This window comes from Taudactylus pleione, unplaced genomic scaffold (assembly GCF_031769625.1).
Source record: "Taudactylus pleione unplaced genomic scaffold, aTauple2 ptg000053l, whole genome shotgun sequence".
NCBI classification, from domain to species: domain Eukaryota; kingdom Metazoa; phylum Chordata; class Amphibia; order Anura; family Myobatrachidae; genus Taudactylus; species Taudactylus pleione.
This window is the reverse complement of record NW_028284455.1, coordinates 46,691,499-46,712,030: the sequence shown is the minus strand read 5'-3', so window position 1 is coordinate 46,712,030 and position 20,532 is coordinate 46,691,499. Positions and strand designations below refer to the sequence as shown.

The window sequence follows — 20,532 nt, the reverse complement described above, 5'->3', positions numbered from 1 at the left end:
ACCAAAAAGGACTGTTACCGGCGGGTGCCCACCGCGGGACCCCGCCGCTTACCTTGTTCCCAGTACATCCGGCCACAGTCCAGGTAGCCGGGGTCACCACTAGCTGTGACCCCAGCTACCTACCAGCATCCCCGGATCGGTACCGGCGGGGTGTAGGAGCGACAGCATGGACGCCAGTACTGACTGTCCCTGCTGTAAGGCTCATCTTGTGCAGCCACACCTGCACTCTGAAGAAATCTTCTGGGGCTATTACAGCCCCCTCTGTGAATGTGATCCGACCTCTGGCCGGACACCCATGAAACTGAATTGCCTTGGCTTGGGGGTGGGGTATAGGAGAGGGACCCTGGTGCATCCTGGGAGGCTGAAAATTTAACTCTGTGGTGTCCGTGCCTGATGTCATCACCTATACCCCAAGGTATCCTGTGGATACCCTATGGACACTGAAGTAGAAACAACATCATCTCAGGGACTATATCATTTGAAAGCAGGCACTCTAGATGCCAGAATGGAGGAGAGTCAGCACTTTCCATGCCGTCCACCATTCCCTGGTTCTTCAAATAAATATGTACTGTGGGGGCTGGCATCATCTTGACTTTTTTTAATTTCTATTATTTTTAAATGACATGTATATTTAACCGTATTCATCACACAAAGAAGCCAATTTGAATTTGTCCTAAGTGTGTTAATATAAAAAATTCAGCTACTAAACCCTATCTATGCAGTGCTTGCGTGGGTTTCTGCCAGATATTCCAGTTTCCTCCCGCAATCCAAAAACATACTGGCTTCTGAGAAAAATGTGTGCGTGTGTGCGGATATTCCATCGGGACAGGGAACAATAAACTAGTCTCTGTAAAAGAGCTGTGTATCCAATTGATAAATAACTTGTCATGGCAGCCAAGGGGCATGTAGGCTTTAACATTGCAGTGTCTAACATTTTTGAATCAGTGGAAACATGCATAAAAATAGGCCAGGAACAGGAAATCACACAGTAATACTTTGCAATTGCCTAAATAAGTCCAGCTTAAGTATGAAGCCAAAGGAGGCAGATCATTACAAGAACTTGAAATTTGTTTTTTAATTGCTCAACAGAAAAGAGAACTCTCTATATATAGCAGAGAGCCTGGCGAATTTTACTGAAAAAGGGGGAGTAGAGCCCAACAACTCTTAAATATCTCAATCACTAGTTCATGTGCTTCATTATCAGAAGTAAACCTAGCAGAAAAACACTAACTGAAACCAGTGTAAGCTGCAGCTAAATGAGAAGCCACATACAATTTATATAAATGAAGACCTAGCCATCTTCCTGCAAATATATATTGTTTTTGCCAGTCATTTTCCCCAAACAAAACTAGGAATGAGCAATGTAATTTTGCAAACAATATTTTTAGGTATTTATACACCGAGGATTGGTGCACATAATACATTTGGCAGTAATTTCTCCTATGGTGGATCAATATTTTCAATTTAGAAAGAGGCAGTGCGCGCAGAAAATAAGATCTGCCAAGAGAGACATCAGTGTCCCCTCAGGATAATGCCTGGAGACCACTCACAAGCCTCCATCAGCAGTCAGGCCACACCCAGGAAAATATAATCTTTAAAAGGTTTCCCTGTAATTGCTATATAATGCTGTATTTATTTATTTCTGTGCAAGTGCTATATGGAATTTTATTTTAGTTCTAGCTCTTTAGAAAAATATTGTTAAAATTTATATCAATAATTAAGATGGACACTTTACCAGGTCTGCTCTCCCTTTTTCCTGTTGTCCAGCTGATTTTTTAAGTCCCTGCACTGTCCCTGCAAGTTCTGGATCTCAAGGCGTAGATTTTCTGTTTCGCATAACTGGCTCTGTAACATAATAAATCATTAATAATGAAAATAAATAAATAACAATTACAGTAGCTCATTTAGTAATAGAGCATACATGGCAGTTTAGAGGATCTCACCTTAAGCCTGATTATTTCCTCATTTTTGGTTATCCGTTCTTCGTTTAGCTCAGATACGAGGTGTTCCAATAGGGAATTTTTATTAAAGCAATGTGTTAGTTCAGATTCAAATGGATTTGCCATTGGTGTTTTAGGGGTCTAAAAAGAAAAAAATATGCACTAAATGCATTAAACGCAATTTTATTGTAATAAAAAATTAATCATTGTATTTTATTCAATCAATTATTTTTCCCCCAAATAATCCACTGAGTGGATTTTTGCGTTTTCACTGGAGGTAGTTTGGCCGGGGATTACTTTATTCAGCAATTTTTCTAGGAATATTTTGTTTGGTAAAACACTGATGGATTTTGTCATTTTATGGGCATTCTTCCATGAATACTTTTACATACTTTGGGCTCTATTTATTAACATTATTTTTACTAAAATAAAGTGAAAAATGGTGTTTTCACACCCTTTCACATTTTTAGTTTCACCTGTAATTACAGGGCAATTGGAGTAGAATTAGTAAAATTCTACTCCAACCCCCCAGTATCACTTATTTTTAGTAAAGCAGATCGCATTTCCCATAATTGTAATGGGAAATGTGATCCGACCATAGTTACTAAAAATAAATTGTAAAAAAATACAGGAGGAAGCCCTGTGCTAATAACGCCACCTGGAGGGTGAGAGCAGAGGCGGGAGCCGGTACCAGTAATCAGCTATGTGGTCTAAGCAGACCGCAAGCTGATTACTGGGAAAAAAAAAAATTAAACATTTTTTTTTACTTACCTGAATCCAGGGACCGGTGATGGCTCCTCTCCGGTCAGCTGGTCTCCCATAGTACACTGGGGCCCGGTCATCAGGTGATCGTGCCCCAGTGCAGTATGGGAGATCACCTGATCGGGAAGCCCGGAGAAGATCACCGGAGGCCAGGAGGATGCAGGTAAGTGTAATGAAGGGAGGGGGGTTCATGGGGAAGGGGGGTGGGGGGTGTGTGTGTTGTGTCGCGGGGGTCCGCGATCGCGGGGGGCGGGGCTTAGCATCGGTGGGGGGGTAGTAGCGGTGGTCGGTGCATGCGCGGGCTCTAGTCGCGGTATTTTCGGAAAAAATACAGCGACTAAGAGTGCGGAGGGGATCCACAGGGACAGAGCTTTATCGCAAGCTCTGTCCCTGCAAGGGATTTATAGTAAATCCCTGTGATATTGCCTGAATTCGCAATGCGAATTCACTCGGTAATATCACACTACAATCCGCATTCAATATGCGGATTGTAGTAAATAGAGCCCTTTGTGTTTACCAAATATTGAAATACCCAGGTGTAAAAATTCCAAATATGCAAAATTTAATCATGCAGTAATGAGTGCAAAATTGAAGAGCATTTACTATTGGAATCATTCAGCATAGATTTATTAGCACTGCCTGTAAACAGGGTAACCACTTCATGGTGACATCATTGGAACATCCAAGGGACAATGCAGGAGCACTCCCCTGCATTGGTGTTGTACAAACAGTTTTCAGCTTGTACAGATTGTGGGCTCACTGTATATACTGGCTGTCAATAGCAAATGCAGGGACGTTATGCTTTGATAGAAAGGGTTAGCATATCGGCGTCAAGCTTAGCCATGTGCAAATGTCAAAATATTTAACGAAAACTGCAACAAATGCGCATGAATACGGCACAATGTATGCTCTGGTACAGAGCCAATGGATCTTGTGGGTGTTAACCAAGAGACCTGGATAATTTGCTGATCGAACTCACAGCAACCATTTTCATTTCTGAAGAGTTACCTGAAGCAGTATAGCAGGAGAACCCCCGTTGCTGTGGGTCATCTTTAAGTCTTCATCATCAGTGTTCGTGATATCAAGGTTCTGTTTTAACTTAAAGCAGAAATATGTTTTTTTTTCTTCATTATTCATGGCATAAAAGCCATGATTATTTTGAAAACAAAAGTGGTATAAATAGGTGAGACGACAGCCAAGCATTTCCTTTAGAAAGTATGATGCAATTCGTTTTTTTCATTTGAGCACAAGATTGACCAGCATATAGGTAAATGATAGTAATTTTCTAAGCATATTTATTTCAAAACTTTTCTAAATTTCATATGAAATCATTTAAAGTATTTGATTCTTCTGCTAATTTTTCTTTTTTAATTTAGTTTAAAGGAGAAAATATCCTACATAAATAAGCAACTTTACTTTCTAAAGAAGGACTAATAAATTATGGTTTACAGTGTGTAATATAGAATTTGCGTAAGTATTATTGGCAGTAAAGATATACCATACAATACAATTTGTAAAGGCAATGTGGCCACATTCTAGCACTGGAAAACATGAGGTACCTGGTCAGTCAGGTCTGCAATTAACTGTTCTTTTTTCATCAACTCTTCCTTCTGGTCTTTAAGCAAGGCCTCTTGTTTGTTAAAGGCTTCCGTTAGTTTGCCTAGCTGTTCAGTTGCATGAACTAAGTCATCGCATAGGAGCTCTTTCTGTTATTTAAATAAAAGCAAATACTTTAAAGCAGCAGCAGTTCGTGTTACAATAAGAATGTTCTTTGTTTAATATAGTCATACAGTAAGTGTAGGCTAAAGGCTAACCATGCACTTATGGTGCAGTTAAGATGTGAGTAGATGGTATACCTCAATGGTGTCAGCGGACCGCTTCCTTTCCAAGCTCTCTTTCAGATCCTCAATTAGTATTTCTTGTTGTTCTAAAAGTGTTTTGCTTTCTTCTTTTGCTGACAATGAAGAACTGTATTTACTCTATATATATATATATATATAAAAAAAAATATATATTAATACCTTCATTCAGATACATTGAAGTTGGTATCAACTACAGGTCTAAAATATACTAAATTACTTTTAATATACAGATAAAGAAACAAGGTATTGCCATGAGCTGGACAAATTAGACCCTCCCAACTCTATATGCAGCACAAAGTAATCAGCAGCATTTTCCTGCGCTATAAAATGACTTGTTTTGTACTACAGCTGGTAAGGGGAATGTCCACTCTTACATACATAATAACCTGTATGTGGACTATAATGTAGTCTGTCTCCTTGGAATACACAAAGCAGTAAATTGACTCAGACACAGATGTGAGACAAAAAAGGGGGACGCACATTGAGATCTTCCAGCTCCCTTGTGAGCACATCTACAGACTCCGTTTTGTGAATGATGGTTGTTCTCAAACCTTGAATTTGGTTCATAAGGTCGCTCATGATCTCCTAATGTACACAAAGAAAAAATTAAAGTTAAAAATAGGTCACAAGTTATGACCATCTTTTTATATACTTACATGTTTAATAAACTTTTCTAATTACACTTTTTGGTCAGACTTGCTTCAGACTCCGTCAAGTAAATGTGTACTCTTCTAGATCACTTCACTTTCACCAACAGACCTAACACTAAACACTGAAATATATGCCCAATCCTGCCCTGTTTCTGGATGGAGCCATTATGTTACGACGGAGAGCAAAAATAAATATAAATGACTAAATATATTTCGGTAATATAAACACTTTCCATTTTTTTTTTTTTTAAATAAAGAATCTTATATCCCTTTCTCCAAATACTACACAGGCTTTGTTATGGTCCCTGAAAACAATAAACCAGATTCCTCTTCTCCCCCTAAAACCATATTGTTGGCCTGCTCATTAGCTTACTAATAAACCAGCAAGGAGCTAAAAAAACCTGCCCATACACATTACATGTTCTCTCTCTCTCCTTCTACAGTACCCACCCCATGAGATGAAGAGGAACAGAAAGCAGCTCTCTGAGGCGGCAGTGTCCGCCTTGTAGAACTTGGGAAAAATATGTAAAGATAAAAACTACTGTGTTCATCGCCTGTATGATGTTGTTCGGAATCCCCATTTAAGCAACTTTATAGATTGAAATGTGAATCCTACCTTATCCAAAGAACTTTTCTTTTCCAATTCCGATATAGTCTCTTTGGAAGAAGTTAAATGGATTTTAAGCGATTGCAGCTCTGTGACCTAAAGATGGTTAAAACTTGTGAGCAACATTTAACAAGATTGTACTTACTGACGATAATACATATACAAAAACAAATCATGGCTATATTGTACCTGTAGTTCACACTTTGTAAGCAGATCAGAGCATTGTTTCTTGAGAGTCACATTCTCCTCTAGAACTTTCAATAGCTCTCTACAAAGAGTAACGTTTCATAAATTAGCTTATAGTAACTCCCAATACACCAAATACCAATCATTTACGCTGGTCATTTCTTAGATTAATCAGTGTCCTGCTGCACTGTATCACATACTTGGAGTTGTTCTCTTTGTCCTCCTCCAGCTGAAACTTCAGGTTCTGTCTGTGCTCCTTTTCGGTTTCTAAAAGCTCCAAAAGATTCTGTTAAAGAATAAAGTTGGTCTTAAACATAAATATGCATTGTAGGAATGTACAATAATCATTTTTCATATGGGGGAAAAGCTACAAGAAAATATTTACAGCTATGGTACATACAGTAGCTGATAAACTTCATAATATAAAAATAAAAGCACATCTTACACTGAGCTCAGCTTTCAGAGTCTCATTCTCCTGTTTGTTGCCAAAAAGTTCTTGTTTTAGTTGATCAGTTTCAAATTTCATCACCTCTTCCAGGTTATCATAGGCATCTTGGAGGGATCGCTTCTCTTCTAATAAAGTTTCACGCTCCAGCCTAAATTAATAAACCAGTTTATATAGTGCAGGATAATTAGGTCAGCAATTCTCAACCAGTGTCTGAGAAGAATGTGTTTGTAACCGAAGTCTTTACATGCAACTGGGATTACGTTTGCGTATGTTAATTGTAAACAAATAAAGTTAACTCTAATTTACCAATATAAGGCATGTTCACAAATAAAATCTTACTCAATGTATTTACACATTGTGTCACTAAAAATGAAATCATGTGACAATCTGTGTTAGTAACGGTTTAAGAAAACAGTTACCCAAAGTATTCTGCCCAAAGAAACCTAATTAGCTAGCTGTATATTTTTAGCACCTTTATTTGGGTGAAAAAGTTCAAGATATAATTGTTGAGACCTGTCGTTAATATCCTGGAACGGGACAAGTTCCTGATATGCATGGATGCCTAGCTACATATCCAAATCTGTGAGGGCCATCAAAGCCTTCTCATATTTGATATTTAGGGGGTAATCAATTAACTCAGATAATTTTTAAGGGGCAAAAAAATAATTTACTTTTTCCGTTTTTTTTTTTTTTTCTTTGGCTTCGAGCAATTTAATTAAAGCCCGTTTTTTCCCATCGAAAAATTATCTGTTTGCTGGCGAAAAATATGAGATATGGTAAGAACTTACCCTTGTTATCTCTATTTCTACGAAGTCCATAGGGTTCCACAGGATACCTTGGGTATAGGTGTGACGTCAGTCTCAGGGCACCAAAGAGTTAAGCTTTCAGCCTCCCAGGATGCACTAGGTCCCCCTCCTATACCCCGCCCCCGAGCCAAGGCATCTCAGTTAGTTACCAAGCCATAGGCCGGAGGAGGAGAAGGAAGAGAGAGAACAAAGATCTGGACACATACAAGAATCACATTCTCACCAGAGGGAGACGGAAAAAAACGGTGACCAGAGCAAAGCCCATCTGCAGCACAGGTGCGACAGGGCGGGAGTCCTGTGGAACCCTATGGACTTCGTAGAAATGAGATATGGTAAGAACTTACCCTTGTTATCTCTATATTTTCTACTTCAGGGTCCATAGGGTATCCACAGGATACCTTGGGGATGTTCCAAAGCAGTATCCTTTAAGGGTGGGGACGCTCCTGTGCAGAAAGGAGAATCCGCCGCCCGAAGGAAGCATCCTGAGAGGCGAAGGTGTCAAACCTGTAATACCTCACGAAGGTATGGACAGAGGACCACGTAGCAGCCTTGCAGATCTGGACTGCAGAGGCATCACGTCGAGCTGCCCACGAAGGACCCACAGACCTAGTGGAATGAGCCTTCAGAGAAGGAGGAACCGGTAGGCCTTCATGAAGATAAGCTTCAGAAATAGCCATACGGATCCAGGCTACCAAAGTTTGCTTTGAAGCAGGCCAACCCTTTTTACGGAAGCAAAAGAGGACAAACAAAGCGTCCGACTTCCTAAACAAAGAAGTGCGGTCAACATAAGTCCTTAAGGCCCGCACAACATCCAAAGAGGCCTCACCCACGGACCCAGTGAGTTAAAGGCCGGAACAACGATTTCCTCGTTAACACGAAACTGGGAAACAACTTTGGGAAGAAACTCGGGCCGAGTGCGGAGTACTGCCCTGTTCCCATGAAAAACCAAGAAAGGGGGTCTACAAGAAAGAGCCCCTAACTCAGAAACATGTCTGGCCGAAGCAATAGCCAGAAGGAAAACAGTCTTAGCTGTCAGCCATTTAAGATCCACTGAGCCCAGTAGTTCAAACGGCGTTCCTTGGAGAGCCCTCAGGACCACAGCCAAATCCCAAGGCGCCACAGGTGGAACAAAGGGCGGCTGAATGCGGACAACACCTTGCATAAAGGTGCGCACATCCGGGATTGTAGCAATCCTACGGTGAAACCAGACAGACAGGGCCGAAACCTGTACCTTCAAAGAAGCAAGGCGAAGCCCATGATCTAGTCCCGCTTGCAGGAAGGCGAGAATCCGAGACAGACGAAACTCCCGCGGTGCATAACCTCTCGGTCGACACCACTGGAAGAACGTATGCCACACGCGATGGTATATCCTCGCGGAAGACGGTTTCCGAGCTCGCAACATGGTACGCACCACAGAGCTGGAAAACCCCAGGGACCTCAGCATGGCCGTCTCAACAGCCACGCCGTCAAAGACAGCCGAGTCAGGTCCGGGTGACGACAAGGACCCTGAGACAGGAGGTCCGGTCGTAGCGGCAACCGCAGAGGACTGTCCACGGACAGACCCTGAAGGTCTGAGAACCAGTGCCGTCTGGGCCACGCGGGAGCTATCAGCAGGAGTGTCCCTCCTTCCTGTTTGAATTTCCGGATTACCCTTGGAAGAAGGGAAACCGGAGGGAACAGGTATGCGAACCGGAACGTCCACCGGACGGACAGAGCATCCACCAGAGACGCCCCTTCGTCTCTTGTGCGAGACCCGTACACCGGCAACTTGTTGTTGTGCCGGGACGCCATGAGGTCGATCTCTGGAAGACCCCATCTGTCCACCAGTAGTTGAAAAACGTCCGGGTGCAGGGACCATTCCCCCGGATGAACGTCCTGGCGACTTAGAAAGTCCGCCTCCCAATTGAGCACTCCCGGGATGAAGACCGCTGATATGGCCGGAAGATTGCGCTCCGCCCAAACCAGGATCCGAGAGACCTCTACGAGAGCCGCCCGGCTTCGGGTTCCTCCTTGCCTGTTTATGTAGGCCACGGTGGTAGCGTTGTCCGACTGGACCTGTACCGGGTGACCCTGGAGAAACCGATGTGCCTGCTGGAGAGCATTGAAGACCGCACGGAGTTCCAAGATATTGATTGGAAGCTCCGCTTCTGTCGGCGTCCACCTGCCCTGGAACAGATGTGGACCCGAAACTGCTCCCCAGCCCCGAAGACTGGCGTCCGTTGTCAACAGGACCCAATTTGGAACCCAGAACGGACGTCCCTCGCTGAGGTGGGTCGTCTGTAACCACCAAGCAAGGGACAGGCGAACCTCCGGGGTGAACACAATCGTCTGGGACTTCAGAGACTGAGGCGGCCCGTTCCACTTTGACAGGATCAGGTGCTGCAGAGGTCTGGAGTGAAACTGGGCATATTCCACCATGTCGAACACCGACACCATGGAGCCCAGTAACCTCATCGCCGAGTGTAGAGACACCCGGCGGCTGTGCAGACAACTGCGCACCCTTGACTGTAAAGCAGAGATCTTGTCCTCCGACACAAAGATCCTTTGCTGTCCCGAGTCCAATAAGGCTCCAAGATGCAGAATCCTCCGAGACGGGATTAGAGTGGACTTCTGCCAGTTGATTAGCCAGTCGTGCCGTTGCAGCAGGGCAATGGTCAGGTCCAAGTGGCGTAACAGGAGCTCTGGAGATCCCGCCACCAATAACAGGTCGTCCAAGTACGGCAACATGCGGACTCCCTGCAGCCGCAGAGAAGCCGCCATGACCGCCATCACCTTGGTGAAAACACGTGGTGCTGTCGCCATGCCAAAAGGTAACGCCCGAAACTGGAAGTGGTCGCTGCGGATTGCAAACCTGAGGAACTGTTGATGGCACAAAAGAATAGGGACATGCAGGTAAGCGTCCTATATGTCCAATGACACCATGTAGTCCCCAGGTTCCAGCGCCAGAATGATGGACCGTAGGGTCTCCATCCGAAACTTCGGTAGCCGCAAAGACTTGTTGAGTGCTTTGAGGTTGAGAATCGGACCATACGACCCATTGGGTTTCTGTACCAAAAAAAGATTTGAATAGAAACCCAGGCCCCTCTGGGAGAATGGAACAGGCACTATAACTCCAGCCTGGAGCATAGTGTGCAATACCTTCCGCAGCTCCGTAGCCTTGTTCCGGTCTGATGGTAGACGCGTGGTGAAGAATCGAGCCGGGGGTCTGTGCCGGAAGGAGAGGGCGTACCCGTGGGAGACCACCTCCAGAACCCAAGTGTCTGTCGTAGTGACCGACCAACACTGGGCGAACTGCAGCATGCGGCCTCCCACCCTGGGATCCCCCAAAGGGAGGCCCGGACCGTCAGGCCGCAGGCTTGTCATCTGGCTTGGGGGCCGGACGTCTGGTACTCCATGCCTGCTTCCGGGGCTTGACCGATTTCCTAGGGCCAGCCTGACGAGGAAACGACTGTGGTTTGGGCCTGCCCTGGGCCCTAGATGACCGAAAGGACGATGGTCCAGAACCAGAAGGAGCAGCGGCCGACGGGAGACAAGCCGATTTGGCTGCCGCCAGCGTGGCCACAATCTTATCCAGATCCGGACCGAAGAGAACTTCTCCGGTAAACGGTAACGCTTCCAGACCCTTCTTGGAATCTGCGTCCGCCTTCCAGGATCGCAGCCACAAGGTGCGACGAGCAGCTACCGCTGCTGAAGAAATTCTAGACACCAGAGTACTAATGTCTAGAGCCGCCTCGTTGATGTAGGTGGCCGAATCACGGAGATTGCCAATCAACTCCGCCTGTTCGGCCGGACAGTCGGAATCAAAAGAAGCCTCTAATGAATCCGCCCAGCGCTCCATCGCTCTGGCAACCCAGCAAATGGCCATAGCCGGCCGTGCTGCCCCCCCCGCAAGGGAATAAGCGGACTATCAGGCAGATTTCCACCTTGCGGTCCGTAGCATCCTTAAGGGAGGACATGGATGGCATCGGCAATGTGGCACTACGGACAAGACGGGTCACGTGAGAATCCACCTGTGGAGGTGATTCCCACTTAGCAAAATAATTATCCGCAAACGGATAAGCCACCGCCAGGCGTCTCTGCGGCTGGTATCTTTTGCCAGGCTGTTTCCACGCCTCCTCTAAATGGTCCACCAACTGACCCGAAAGAGGAAAGACTGTGGCATCGCCCTTCACGTCTTTGAAAAAGGCATACTTAGACTTAGCCGCTGGGGGAACTTCGTCCTCAATCACCAAGGCTGTGCGGACCGCCCGAATAAGTCCAGGAATATATACTTTGGACTTAGCATCAGCGTCCTTAGTATGGAGAGGTTCCTGATCGTAAGGATCCAGAATCTCCCATCATCAGACGTCCCTTCGTCATCCTCATAAGGAGCGGACAGAGACGCCACCGGCCGTTTATGAGGCCGCATCACAGACTCCCCTTGCAACACATCCGACAAGTGCTGTACAGAACTCGTCAGGGAGTTAACCCACGCTGGCTCCTGAGAAACCGGGAGCGGGGAAATAGGGAGACTGTGGGGTACCACCAATTGTCGTGGGAAACCCTGCATGGGTGACGACACCACAGACTGCTGGGACAAACCCATCGGAGTAAACGCGGGCTGCGGAGCTAACTGGCCCACTAAAGCTGTTAGCGCCTGAGCGAAACAAGCCCAGGGCGGCTCCTGTACCGGTGCTGTAACCGTAAGAGGCCGCGCCATGGACAAACACTGCCGGCAAAGGCCCTCCGCGCTACCCTCCCCCTCCGCTAACGGTACTTTACACGTGGTACACTGTAGCCGGAGGGGAAAATCACTTTCAGACATGATGGCACCACGTATGTGACCCCTCTCACCAATTATATATTAAATAGGCGAGAGACCACCCTGCAGCACCGCACCGCAAGGGCTTAGCAGAAAGAACAGGGACAGTAATAAAGCTGACAGAGAAGAAAAGTTACAGGCAGCAGCGCTAGCACAGTCACATACAATGCAAAGAAAATCAATTCCTGCACTAACAGCGCTGATCACTCAACTACACAGACACAGGGCCTGGTAGGACACAGCGCTGCATACACAGACCTGACCACAGCGGAGGAGAGGTATGTGGGGGGACCCAGACCACGATGCTTCCTTCCAGGCTTCCAGCAGCGTTCACCATGCTTCTGAAAAGATGGCCGCCGAGGAGCAGAGAGAAAGCTGGCCTGGGGGAGGAGCGCTGACACAGGGCCAGTCAGCACAGTGCAGAGAGGGCTGTGTGCAGCGGGGGAGGCGCTGGCTGTGAGACAGGGAAGGCGCGCTCCCCTGGCATGCATTTAACCCCTGGGACGCCGCAGCGCTACCGCTCTGCTGCGGTCCGCTGTGCCAGGGGGTAGTGGAAGCGCAGGTTGGTCGCCTGGCTCCACGCTGCAGCCAGTCCCCAGGGAGCCCCCTGCCTGGGGACTTAGGACCATGTGATCAGCGGGGACCCACCGCGGGACCCCGCTGCTTACCTCTGTCCCCCTTGAATCCGGCCATGGTCCGGAACATCTGGGGTCACCGCTAGCTGTGACCCCAGATGCCCACCAGCATCCCCGGATCAGTACCGGCATTCTGGTACCGGCGGGGTGTAGGGAAGACAGCATGGACGTCAGGACTGACTGTCCATGCTGTTCATCCAGATGTGCAGCCACAGCTGCATGAAGAAAAAGCTTCAGGGGCTCTTCTAGCCCCCACTCCAACAGGTGCACCCGACTCCGGCCGGGCACCAAACTAAACTGGGATGCCTTGGCTCGGGGGCGGGGTATAGGAGGGGGACCTAGTGCATCCTGGGAGGCTGAAAGCTTAACTCTTTGGTGCCCTGAGACTGACGTCACACCTATACCCAAGGTATCCTGTGGATACCCTATGGACCCTGAAGTAGAAACACAGAATCCGTTACAACTTCATAGACTTATGTGTATTTGCTGGTTTCCCTAAAACAGGCTAAAAAGGATTTTTTTCGGAGCCTGCTGAGGTCCCAAAAAAAAATCCCAGATGTGGAGGTGCTTCGGGGCCCACAGTTGATGGTAATATCAATTTACAAAGATGTGTAGTTTGCAAGTTTTCAATCCAGGGAACCTATTTAAATGGAACAAGTTGCACCCTCACTTGAACACCTATTGAATCTGGTTAGAGAAGGTACATGTCAATTAGAGATGTGCGGCTTCGATTTTACGCTGATCTTTTCGCCACTTAAGCGCAAGTTTGGATTTAACTTATTGGCTATCCAAAACACGCAATAGCTATATAGCCAATAAAGATAAATCTGAACTAATCTGAATTGCGCTAATGTCGCGAAAAGATCAGGGTAAAACTGAACCCGCACATCTCTAATGTCAATAGGACATATGAAAACCAATGGTCCTCTACAATGCACAAACAAGAGACAGCAGATAGTAAGATGGCTCACTCCAGTGAATAGACATGATTATACTGGGTCAAGGGAACCTCTATTACAAGGGCAAGGCGCATTCTACCAGATTAGTGAGTAGCGCAACACAGTACTTCAGGTGAGCAATGGATTCAGGCAGCCACAAGTCACAACTGTCAATGACAGCCAGAGGGCGCAGTAACAGGGGAATAAAACAATTTCTTTAAATTCTTGGCAGGTGTACTAACATTATTCAAAACGTTATATGTACAATGTGAAGCCACCAGTGTTTCTATATGCTTTCATTTATATTTGTGGGAGAGGTGTAAACTTGCTCAAATTCTCATTAGCAATGAAAGTTACTAAAACCAGAAGAAATGGTGTATACCTAAATATCTGAACATTGCATTCTAAATTTTGTCAAAATGCAAAAAAACACTAGAGAATAAAAAGTCTGAAGGTCATAGGAAAACAAGTGTACTGTATGTATATATTGTTAGTGTAGGCATTACCTGACATTATCTAGTTGTAGCTGCACATTAATATGTCGGTCAGATAGCTGAGTCATCTCCTTGTCTTGTTTCTCTTTGAACAAGCTATACTCTTTCTTCACTGTCCGAAGTTCACGGTCTGCAGACTGAAGCACCACTCGCAGATCACGCACTTCACTCTTTAACACTTCAAATAGAAATGTGAAAATAAAATAAAGGTTGGCAAAATTAGATCAGTGAAGGTCAAGGCTACATGCCAACAGTATTAATTTTTTTAAAAATTAGCTCACACAAGCTTTTTATTAATGTAACAAAAAAAAAAAAAAAAAGTTAGAACACTTTGTAGCAAAATCAATGGCCCCTTTTTAAATCAATCATGAGGGCTGGAGACGGTACATGTTGAATGGAGGACGGGGGCATTGATTTGCACTGTTTTTTTTAACCGATTCACTTGATATGCGTCATTGAATATCTGTGTGCGACTGAATCTGTATACAGTATGAAGCACAATGGAACGTGGAGTGGAAAAAAGCAGCGATAGCTGCATCGTAGCACTTTGTATACAGATTCAGACTCGGTTGCATACAGATTTCCAAGTGTTTCAAATAAAATTAATTAGTGCAGTCTTGTGAATCAAGTTGTCTAATTTTGGGCGAAAGACACTTGGCACAAGCCAAGTCGCATGGTGGCCTGGCATGACTAGAAGGGCTGTTTGGCACAACTGCAGCAATAGTGTATGACGACACATCTGTAGATTTATAAAGCGCATCGGTCCTCCACAAAGGAACTAAACAAGAATCCAAATGTTAAATACTTATTTTCTCTAAAACTTTTGGCGACAGCAGGTCTCAGCAGGGAGTGGATTTTTATTGGTTTATGGCAAGTAAAGTGGGTGGATCAGTGGCGAGTGAAAAGCAAAAGTAGATGGCTGCCTATATAACAGCTTACCATCCTCCCTACTCCTAAAGTCTTGTTGTTGTTTTTCATAGACATTAATCTGTTCAAGAAGCTCCTGATGCTTGATGTTCCAGCTGGTCCTTTCTGAGGAGAAAAGCTGTGGGAAAATAAAGAGACATGATTAAGTCCTTGATAAAGGGACATATGTGTTAAGGTACGTACACACGGGACGATTTTCTCTCCAAACAAAATCGTCCTGTGTGGCAGGGGTGTGCTCAGTGTTGTTAACGACACTGAGCACAAACACTAAACGAAATCAAGAACGATTTGGTTCAATGCCGGGCTCCCTCCCTCATACCCGAACATGTTCAAACTGACAATATCGTCAGGTTGGACAGAAGATTCGGGCGATGAACAGCAACTACCAACGGGAACGCGCATTGGTAGTTATCGTTCATCGTTTTGGGACAGAAACTGGACGATTTTTTGGATGACTGAACGATAACGACATAGTTATCTTTCAGTCATCCCCAAAAAATAAATAAATCGACCCGTGTGCACCTTAAGTAATAGGGATGTTAGGGACCAGTCTGATGCATGGTTAACGTTGCCAGAAGACTAATTTGAATGCTTAATTTTGTCCAGTGTGAGTGGCTGGATTTAGATTTGTCCATGTGCATTAATTGATTAAAACATATTCTGGTCTTCAAATGTTGAAATATTGATGTCAAGATACTAAGTAAATTAAAAATAAAAGTTTAATAATCGATAGAGCAAACTTTAAATTGGAGTAAAACAGCATCCTAATGATAAAATAAGAACCTACGCTGATGACAATAGCAGTAATAGCATTGACTGTTAGTATTACAAGTTTCAAAGGCCAAATCTAGAATGTGCATTTGATAACCTATTACCATCCACTTTCCGTTTCATAATGTGCTATTCTCTAAGTGTTCATCCGATTTGGAGAAGTCTATGTGTGACAAGCCACATATTTGTAAGTGTTACACATTAGAATGGTATCGGCGCGATTTGCCAGACAATTGCGCGCTCCTGCTGACAAACTTAATCAGCACGGTCAAACGTGTGTGGCTGTGCATTTTAATGAAGGATGGAACAAGGAATCGTTCCGTCGCTTATTAAACCGTGTAGCGAGTATGGCCAATCTGTGATGGTCCGGGGAGAGGAGAAATCGCACAGACCATCTGTACAATTGGCTGTCATTCTGTGTACCCGGCCTTAATAACATGATGCAACATTGTTGCGATCACCATACCTCTTGCATCTGAGCTGAATGATGCTCCATCTTGTTTACTTGCTGTTGGAGCTTCAAATTTTTACTCTCTTCTTCATCAAGTTTTGCTTGCAGAGTTGTTACTTGCTCCTGTAATAGAGAAGTATAAAATATGCCACAAATCTAGAATATGCATTAATAACAAAGTTGATCACCCTTTTATTCAAACATGCCGAACAGACCAAGGTTTGAGGATATACCTCTGAGGAAAATGTTGAATACAACTGGCCTAACTCATTTATATTCACCCACACATACAGAATTTCAAAAGAAAAAAAAATAGTTACACCTCAAATACCTTCCTCATCTTAAATCTAAGCTACGTGATACTGGGGGTCCCTTCCCTGGGAAGCCTTCCTTTGTGCTGTTGGAGCCATTATTCCATCAGCATAATGCAGGCCCCATGCTGAGCCCTAGGTAAGGCCAGCCTTCACATAATGTCACTGTAGTGTTTCAGACCGAAGAAGACTGTAACCCCAAAGTGACACTCTTTTACATTTTGTGCATGAACTGGTGTGATGACTAGTGCAGGAAACAGGGCCAACATAGGGTTCATATTGTGGCCTATTTGCATATTAGGTAAGAGTTAAAGCATTCAATGTTTTTTAGTTAAAACTTTGCAATAATCACATGAATGTTAAAGTATTGTGTGTTTTACTTTTGCTGCTGACAAGGAGGTCGTCCTATTATCTACAACAGAAAATGTATTCCTTAACGCAGAGTGAGCTGTGTGTCATTGATTTCAAATAAGTTTACACAGGACTCATTACAGTATAGCCAAGTATATTGCAGCTCAAGTTCTATCCTGCATGAAAACATATCAAATTCTTCCTAATGTATTTCTGGCAGTGTTACAGATGGTTTTACAAACCCTTGGGGACCAGTGTTCGTCATTTTCATCTTTTTAGCCATATTAGCAGTTTGGTAGTAGCATATTTTCAACTTACCTGCACCATTTGTAGTTCCTCAGCAATAGCTTCATAAGCTTGCTCGCTCATCTCAGGAGGGATGGGTTCATTAATTATATTGACATGAGACTCCCCTGACTTGGGAGTATCAAGCAAATCATTTTGCACACAATCTGGGCTGAGGTGAGGCACAAATCGAGACCTCAAGTTGTACGCTCTTGTTGGAGTAGTCATGTTCTGGTGGGAAAAAGAAACAGAAAGATGAACTATAAAAATTAGCTGCAGAATACTGCATTAACAAGGTTTGTGGCTGCACACTTGTTAGTAGATGTTTTTATTCCTAGGTACTTTGTCATTCACACTGAAAATGACCAGTGAATACAAGAGAGAGGCCACCAAGGGGATGAGCTGTATAAAATGTCATTACTAGCACACAAAAGTCACATGAAGATTGAGGTTTTCATCATCACATTCTGGCAGCCATTGCTAACAGAAACCAAACTTTGGCAGTCTGCAGTTTTGGGTTTTAATCCGTATTATTTGTTAAGAGTATCTGAATATAATCTATATTCAATTTGTGTCAGTTAGAACTATTTTTAGTATCTGAACAGTTTGGATATTTTTCCATATTAAATCAAACTTAATACAATGTTCTTATAATCTCTCGTGCTGAATTTTAGCTTGGTATTCTTTTGTTAACGCTACATAGGTAATCACAAGGAAGAGTGCTTTGGTAATATCTCTTATTTAAATAACTTGTGGCAATTTATTGTTATGCGGTGAGAGTTCAGAAGAAAACACTAATGGGTGAGCCCTTGAATCAAACCTTAGGGGTAATGCCAAAAGTATTATTAATAGTGTAAAAGGAAAGGGATGTTTTAACCATTTTTAGACAGACCAGGTAGTTTTTAATTAACCCTTTGTCACGCAAGTGTCACATGAACCTCAGATGAGACCCTGATTATGACGGTAGTCAAAGTAGAGGCAGGCAAAAACAGCAGAGGAAGAATGAGCAATACGTGTAGGAGAGTATGAAGTAAACCACAGTGAGTTAGTTTCACCTGAGTTCTGCTTTGTCGGAGAAAGCTGTTAAAAAATTTATACATTTTATATTTCTCGATGTAATTATTTTTTATTTTCCTTTTGTAGTCTTTCAAGGAAGTAAACCCAGCTTGTATCCAAACACAACCCTAAACACAATGAACATGTCTCTTAGCTTTAAGCGAAGATCTATAATTTCTAAATGCTTGCAGGGTTTTATGAGCTAGTCTAGTCCATTGAATTATGTATATATATGGCCAATTTATCCTAGATATAAAAATTTATCTGCAACGAAGATATAAGGAAACACATTTCATTATGTTGTTGGCCAAAAAGCACTTGTCAAAACATGTATAGGGCTGTATTGTTACATTATATCATAAGATGCTATATGTGTATAGGTCCTTAATAATTAGTACATATTAGATTACACAGTACATAGACAAAATGCAAAAGCCATATTATATACAGCCAGAAGTCCTTTATGCTGGACTATGAATTTCTCTACACATGATCAAGAAGGACCTATTGGTGTTAAATTTTTTTCTGGCTAAACTCTTAAGTTAAGAGAACATGCAGCCATAGGATCTATGGGCCGGATTCCGTAAGAATCATTATTGCAATCGCAGCTCCGTAATCGCATGCAGGTCTGCTGCGAAAATACGCTAATGATTGCAATCGCAATGCCGTCGCACTGCAAGAATAGAAACGCCCACTGCCTCCTACTACCGCTATCTCACATCCTCACATTACTTTGCAATCATTCACAAACATCGGTAACATCAAGTATCATCGGTCCCCCGTGCAAAATTACAGCAGCCCTGACCTTACTCAGCTGATGACCTCCCCCAAACTTCCTGTCAATCACTCTGCGATGGTTCAGCACGATCGCATTGGAACCTTCGAGCATGTGCATTGCAATGAATAAGCAGTACGCAATAATTTGCCGGCTGTGTGCGTAATCGCCATAGCGATATTTACTGAAGCAGATATTATGTATTAATTGAAAAGAGATATGGACATAATCAGAATGACTGAACAGAGCAGTTTAAAATCACATTACTATGCATAAATTCGTATAATGAAGGTACTTTCTTTTAAAAGGATCCATTCTGGTTCCCAAGAGTACATTCAAATAAAAAGCAACAGCATAGAATTGCAGTGTTAAGTTTATCTTTATAAACATGCATGGCTACACTTTGGTCCGGATGTTTATTCTTCTAATGGGCTTTCCAATTAGGGGCCAGACTATTCTTTGTAATCTATGAATAGTAGGGTTTATTTTTATTTTTTTTACAAAGGCAAACCTTCTATACCATTTTATTAAATGATATTTTTGTATATTGCTAGGGCAGTGTTTAAGGTTAGCGTTGAAAGTGTATTGTTTGAAGTGTAGTCACTGCTGAGGAAACAAGAACATATAAAAGAAGGGAATAAAGCAAACAAGGGGTGTGTATTGTTCAAAAACAGTAGTATGAAGTGTGTGGAAGATGTATGTAAATTTATCACTGGCATTGATGAGGCACAGTAAGGGCCAGATTCAATTAGCTGCGGTTAGGCGAAAAGTCTTCTCAGGTGTGATCTTTTCGCACAAAAACGCGTATAGTGCAATCCTATTGTCGAAGTTTTCACACGTACGAATTCTCCAAAACCGTTGAACGGTTTTCACCATCTCAGAGCAAGTGAAAAGTAGTGCAAAATCCATATCTTTGAATAAAAATGTGGGGACTTGGTTCAGAACTCTTTGGAGACCCCCCTCCTAATGACAAATTAGGCAAAAAGACTTTTATAATTAGCTTAATTTGGCCAATAAGGACATGTCACTTTTGGGGTGAAAAAATGTAAACTAAAGTGTTGGAAAATGAGTTCAAAAGGTAGTGGGTCTGGTATTTTGGGGGCTGTATGAATGGGACATGTGTTTTAAATATTGCAGGTGGTTGCACAAGATGTATTTAAAAAAAAATTTAAATATGCACTTTTGGACTCAAAAATATACTTTGCACCCATTTTAATGTACCCCTACTTTAACTGCAGCAATTATTTTCTCCCCAAAAAATATCTTTTATAATTTTTTTTACACCTATACAACAGCCATTTGACACAGTTTAAGAACCCCAAATACTTTTATTAGGGCCTTTAATTTAGATTACCTTTGCAGGGTTACAGACAGATTACCCCAAATTCACCTGTACTTTCCACAGGTTATACCACGCACAGTTTACCTGCAAATGTGTTTTCACGTCTTTTGCAATTGGATAGTGCGAAAAAACGA

The 20,532-nt window shown here is 43.4% G+C and overlaps 1 protein-coding gene across 1 annotated transcript in view; it reads right to left on the bottom strand.

Moving 5' to 3' along the window:
- The window catches only part of KIF15 (kinesin family member 15), a 122,395-nt gene that overhangs the window by 17,524 nt on the left and 84,339 nt on the right, over window positions 1–20,532 (bottom strand). The window contains exons 17-30 of the mRNA XM_088463904.1: window positions 17,259–17,456; window positions 16,294–16,401; window positions 15,069–15,174; window positions 14,142–14,307; window positions 6,453–6,603; window positions 6,208–6,293; window positions 6,011–6,089; window positions 5,831–5,917; window positions 5,045–5,149; window positions 4,559–4,681; window positions 4,262–4,408; window positions 3,711–3,800; window positions 1,944–2,081; window positions 1,736–1,845 (exon numbers count right to left, since the gene is read on the bottom strand). Of these exons, the coding sequence (XP_088320030.1) occupies window positions 1,736–1,845; window positions 1,944–2,081; window positions 3,711–3,800; window positions 4,262–4,408; window positions 4,559–4,681; window positions 5,045–5,149; window positions 5,831–5,917; window positions 6,011–6,089; window positions 6,208–6,293; window positions 6,453–6,603; window positions 14,142–14,307; window positions 15,069–15,174; window positions 16,294–16,401; window positions 17,259–17,456 (1,694 nt within the window). The remainder of the gene's footprint in view (window positions 1–1,735; window positions 1,846–1,943; window positions 2,082–3,710; window positions 3,801–4,261; window positions 4,409–4,558; window positions 4,682–5,044; window positions 5,150–5,830; window positions 5,918–6,010; window positions 6,090–6,207; window positions 6,294–6,452; window positions 6,604–14,141; window positions 14,308–15,068; window positions 15,175–16,293; window positions 16,402–17,258; window positions 17,457–20,532) is intronic.